At 30.4% G+C, this 6,000-nt stretch overlaps 1 protein-coding gene across 1 annotated transcript in view; it reads right to left on the minus strand.

Moving 5' to 3' along the window:
* The window catches only part of LOC149430637 (uncharacterized), a gene marked incomplete at its 5' end in the record, with an annotated part of 39,732 nt that overhangs the window by 19,797 nt on the left and 13,935 nt on the right, over positions 1-6,000 (minus strand). Inside the window, one exon of the mRNA XM_089666164.1 lies at positions 3,555-3,744. Coding sequence (XP_089522290.1) covers positions 3,555-3,744 — 190 coding nt within the window. The remainder of the gene's footprint in view (positions 1-3,554; positions 3,745-6,000) is intronic.

Raw genomic sequence — 6,000 nt, forward strand, 5'->3', positions numbered from 1 at the left:
CTCAAAATGCCCAAAACTCCAGCAGCTGTCTATCACACAATATGTGCCGACATTAAAATGACTCTTCGTGTTCAGCGCTCTTCTAACAAAAAAAAAATTAAATCCTATAAAAATAAAGTGCATTCTACACAAAACACAATATACCTGTCCATACAAAGTGCAAATTCTCCTCTTCCGTATATTATATCAGCTTCGCTATATAAAGTGCTCAGTGCAAAACAAACATCTAAATCGCACCATAGACAGTGATGTCTTCCGGTCTTCACTCCACCCCCGTGTGCGCAGTTAGGTATCTATTTACTGGGCGCAACATCATCTTTTATATTTTACCAAACAATGGTGTATTATATTGTGTATGTAAGCACCAAAATTCAATCAAGTATATTTTTTCCCAAAAATGTTTGTTAGAAAAAGCGCCGTACAAATCGTGTGACAAAAAAAAAAAAATTGAAAGCCACCATTTTGTTCTCCAGGGCTCTCAGAAAATAATCTGTGAGGGTTCTAAGTAATTATTTAATAAAAAATGTTGATTTTTATATGTCTGTGAGAAGGTTCTAAGTAATTTATTTTTTTTAATTATTGAAATAATGTGTGAGGGTTCAAAGTAATTATTTAATTTAAAAAAATGGTGATTTTTACATGTCTGTGAGAAGGTTCTAAGTAATTTATTTTTTTTAATAAATATTGAAATAATGTGTGAGGGTTCTAAGTAATTATTTAATTTAAAAAAAATTTGATTTTTACATGTCTGAGAAGGTTCTAAGTAATTTTTTTTTTGTAAATAAATATTGAAATAAAGTGTGAGGGTTCGAAGTAATTATTTAATTTAAAAAAATGGTGGTTTTTACATGTCTGTGAGAAGGTTCTAAGTAATTATTTCAATATTTATTTAAAAAAAAAAAAAAGTGTGGGGGTTCTAAGTAATTATTTAATTTAAAAAAATGGTGGTTTTTACATGTCTGTGAGAAGGTTCTAAGTAATTTTTTTTTTTAATAAATATTGAAATAATGTGAGAGTTCTAAATAATTATTTAATTTAAAAAATGTTGATTTTTACATGTCTGTGAGAAGGTTCTAAGAAATTTTTTTTTTTTAAATATTGAAATAGTGTGGGGGTTCTAAGTAATTATTTAATTAAAAAAATGTTGATTTTTACATGTCTGTGAGAAGGTTCTAAGTAATTTTTTTTTAAATAAATATTGAAATGTGTGAGGGTTCTAAATAATTATTTAATTTAAAAAATGTTGATTTTTACATGTCTGTGAGAAGGTTGAGTAATTTTTTTTTTTTTTTAAATAAATATTGAAATAGTGTGGGGTTCTAAGTAATTATTTAATTAAAAAAATGTTGATTTTTACATGTCTGTGAGAAGGTTGAGTAATTTTTTTTTTTTTTAAATAAATATTGAAATAGTGTGGGGTTCTAAGTAATTATTTAATTAAAAAAATGTTGATTTTTACATGTCTGTGAGAAGGTTCTAAGTAATGTTTTTAAATAAATATTGAAATAATGTGTGAGGGTTCTAAATAATTATTTAAGTAAAAAAAATTTGATTTTTACATGTCTGTGAGAAGGTTCTAATTATTTCTATATTTAAAGAAAAAAAAAAAAGTGTGAGAGTTCTAAGTAATTAATTAAAAAAATGTTGATTTTTACATGTCTGTGAGAAGGTTCTAAGTAATTATTTCAATATTAGAACCCTCACACATTTTTTTTTTTAAATATAGAAATAATTACTTAGAACCTTCTCACAGACATGTAAAAATCAACATTTTTTTAATTAATTACTTAGAGCTCTCACACTTTTTTTTTTTTTTCTTTAAATATAGAAATAATTAGAACCTTCTCACAGACATGTAAAAATCAACATTTTTTTTAAATAAATAATTACTTAGAACACTCACACATTTTTTTTTTTTAAGTAATTATTTAATTAAAAAAAATGTTGATTTTTACATGTCTGTGGGAAGGTTCTAAGTAATTATTTCTATATTTAAAAAAAAAAAAGTGTGAGGGTTCTAATATTGAAATAATTACTTAGAACCTTCTCACAGACATGTAAAAAATCAACATTTTTTAAATTAAATAATTACTTAGAACCCTCACACTTTTTTTTTTTTAAATATAGAAATAAATTACTTAGAACCTTCTCACGACATGTAAAAATCAACATTTTTTTAAAATAAATAATTACTTAGAACACTCACACTTTTTTTTTTAATATTGAAATAATTACTTAGAACCTTCTCACAGATATGTAAAAATCAATATTTTTTTTATTAAATAATTACTTAGTAATTATTTCAATATTAAAAAAAATGTGTGAGGGTTCTAAGTAATTATTTAATAAAAAAAAATGTTGATTTTTACATGTCTGTAAAAAAGGTTCTAAGTAATTATTTCAATATTAAAAAAAATGTGTGAGGGTTCTTAGAACCTTTTTTACAGACATGTAAAAATCAACATTTTTTTTTATTAAATAATTACTTAGAACCCTCACACATTTTTTTTAATATTGAAATAATTACTAAGTAATTATTTAATAAAAAAAATATTGATTTTTACATATCTGTGAGAAGGTTCTAAGTAATTATTTCAATATTAAAAAAAAAGTGTGTGTTCTAAGTAATTATTTATTTTAAAAAAATGTTGATTTTTACATGTCGTGAGAAGGTTCTAAGTAATTTATTTCTATATTTAAAAAAAAAAAAAAAATGTGTGAGGGTTCTAAGTAATTATTTAATTTAAAAAATGTTGATTTTTACATGTCTGTGAGAAGGTTCTAAGTAATTATTTCAATATTAGAACCCTCACACTTTTTTTTTTTAATATTGAAATAATTACTTAGAACCTTCTCACAGACATGTAAAAATCAACATTTTTTTAAATTAAATAATTACTTAAAAAAAAAAATGTGTGAGTGTTCTAAGTAATTATTTATTAAAAAAAAAATGTTGATTTTTACATGTCTGTGAGAAGGTTCTAAGTAATTATTTGTATATTTAAAAAAAAAAAAATGTGTGAGGGTTCTAATATTGAAATAATTACTTAGAACCTTCTCACAGACATGTAAAAATCAACATTTTTTTAATTAATTACTTAGAACTCTCACACTTTTTTTTTTTTTTTTTTTAAATATAGAAATATTTACTTAGAACCTTCTCACAGACATGTAAAAATCAACATTTTTTTTAAATAAATAATTACTTAGAACCCTCACACATTTTTTTTTTTCTTTAAATATAGAAATATTTACTTAGAACCTTCTCACAGACATGTCATCAACATTTTTTTTAATTAAATAATTACTTAAAAAAAAAAATGTGTGAGTGTTCTAAGTAATTAAGTAATTATTTAATTAAAAAAAATGTTGATGACATGTCTGTGAGAAGGTTCTAAGTAAATATTTCTATATTTAAAAAAAAAAAAAAAAAAAGTGTGAGGGTTCTAAGTAATTATTTAATAAATAAAAAAAAAAATGTTGATTTTTCCATGTCTGTGAGAAGTGTCAGAACCGGTTTGGGCAGCAAATGTCGATGCTCTTGAAGGACTCACTTTCTTGAAGGTCAGTGCATCCTCCTCCTCTGCCCCCGCTGTGCTCCCTCCTTTCTCCTTGACTTCAGGCATTTCCTTCATCTTGTTGAGGAGCTCGGCTTTGGCTGCGGAGGTGTTGTAGTAGGAGGTGCAGGAGGTGGGACTGCTGGAACCATAGAGAGGTGGGGGGGAGATGGGCTGAAATTCATACCTGGCAACAAGATACAGTTCAGATCAATAGGATTTTGGTGCAAATTAAATAGAACGTCATATAAAAAAAAAATAATAATAATAAAATCACATTCTACCAATGGATGGGTTTTAGGATGCAGAAATCAGCCAAGATTTGAAAAAAAAAAAACCCCACAAAAAAAAGACTAAACTCCGCTTGATGTTTAAACAGACTATTTAGAAAGGTGGAGCTTTTTTTTTTTTTTTTTTTTTTTTCGCTATAAAATGACAACAGTACGAAAAAAACCTCCAACCTTTTATCATAAAAAGCCACCCCTGAGGTCCAGCTCAGTGACTTTGCCTAGGCCAAGATGAGGTCATCGATCAGCTGCAGGCAGGAGGAAGCATTTCCTCAGTCTCTTTTTCCCCAGAGATCGGACTGCAACATTGTACCAAAGTGAGAGGCTGCGGCAGGGACTGATCTGTGTCAAACATTTGTAAACACAGCCGAGAGCTGCACACACCGCTAACATGACTGTGCCATCCCTGAATAAGCGTCTCAGCCCAGGAAGGAAAGGGGGACCCTGGATGATGCCTAAACAAAGATGGCTCTGTCTTTCTGGTGAAAAAAAAAAAAAAGCATATGAAAACATGGTCAGAAAGGAGAGGAAATGAATATCTGGAAGTGTTACATGGACTTTTTTTGCATGAAAAAAAATATATCTGCTGCTGGGTCCAATTTGAGTGACAGTTCTGCGGCCATCAGAAACTGAATGTAACAGAATAAGGATGGAGCTCACGGCTGAAACATAATGAAGGAGCAAAGTCTGAAAATGCACAACAAATGCACCAGCAACCCAGCATTGTATTCTGTATAGAAAGAACAAGTGTTGCCATACATGATTATTCCACTAAAGGGCGCTATCACACCGTGCAACCCAGGAACTAACATTCCTTCACCTGGACACAAGTCCTCACGGTTTTTGAACCTTATTATTATTATTCAGGATTTATATATTATTATTATTATTATTATTCAGGATTTATATATTATTATTATTCAGGATTTATATATTATTATTATACAGGATTTATATATTATTATTATTATTATTCAGGATTTATATATTATTATTATTATTATTCAGGATTTATATATTATTATTATTATTATTATTCAGGATTTATATAATTATTTAATTAAAAAAAATTTGATTTTTACATGTCTGTGAGAAGGTTCTAATTATTTCTATATTTAAAGAAAAAAAAAAAAAAGTGTGAGAGTTCTAAGTAATTAATTAAAAAAATGTTGATTTTTACATGTCTGTGAGAAGGTTCTAATTATTTCTATATTTAAAGAAAAAAAAAAAAAAGTGTGAGAGTTCTAAGTAATTAATTAAAAAAATGTTGATTTTTACATGTCTGTGAGAAGGTTCTAAGTAATTATTTCAATATTAGAACTATTCCTCCCACTGACACCAATGATGGAGCACTATTCCTCCCACTGATACCAATGATGGGGCACTATTCCTCCAACTGATACCAATGATGGGGCACTATTCCTCCCACTGACACCAATGATGGGGCACTATTCCTCCCACTGACACCAATGATGGGGCACTATTCCTCCCACTGACACCAATGATGGGGCACGATTCCTCCCACTGACACCAATGATGGGGCACTATTCCTCCCACTGATACCAATGATGGGGCACTATTCCTCCAACTGATACCAATGATGGGACACTATTCCTCCCACTGACACCAATGATGGTGCCCCATCATTAGTGTCAGTGTGTGAGGAATAGTGTCCCATCATTAGTGTCAGTGGGAGGAATAGTGCCCCATCATTAGTCAGTGGGAGGAATAGTGCCCCATCATTGGTGTCAGTGGGAGGAATCGTGCCCCATCATTGGTGTCAGTGGGAGGAATAGTGCCCCATCATTGGTGTCAGTGGGAGGAATCGTGCCCCATCATTGGTGTCAGTGGGAGGAATAGTGCCCCATCATTGGTGTCAGTGGGAGGAATAGTGCTCCATCATTAGTGTCAGTGGGAGGAATAGCACCCCATCATTGGTGTCACTGGGAGGAATAGCGCCCCATCATTGGTATCAGTGGCAGGAATTGCGCCCCATCATTGGTGTCAGTGGGAGGAATAGCGCCCCATCATTGGTATCAGTGGAAGGAATAGTGCCCCATCATTGGTGTCAGTGGGGAGGAGGAATAGTGCCCCATCGTTGGTGTCAGTGGGGAGGAGGAATAGTGCCCCATGGTTGGGGTCAGTGGGGGAGGAAT

The sequence above is a fragment of the Staurois parvus genome, unplaced genomic scaffold (assembly GCF_062004578.1).
Source record: "Staurois parvus isolate SC_StPar_1 unplaced genomic scaffold, SC_StPar_1.0 ptg002568l, whole genome shotgun sequence".
NCBI classification, from domain to species: Eukaryota; Metazoa; Chordata; class Amphibia; order Anura; family Ranidae; genus Staurois; species Staurois parvus.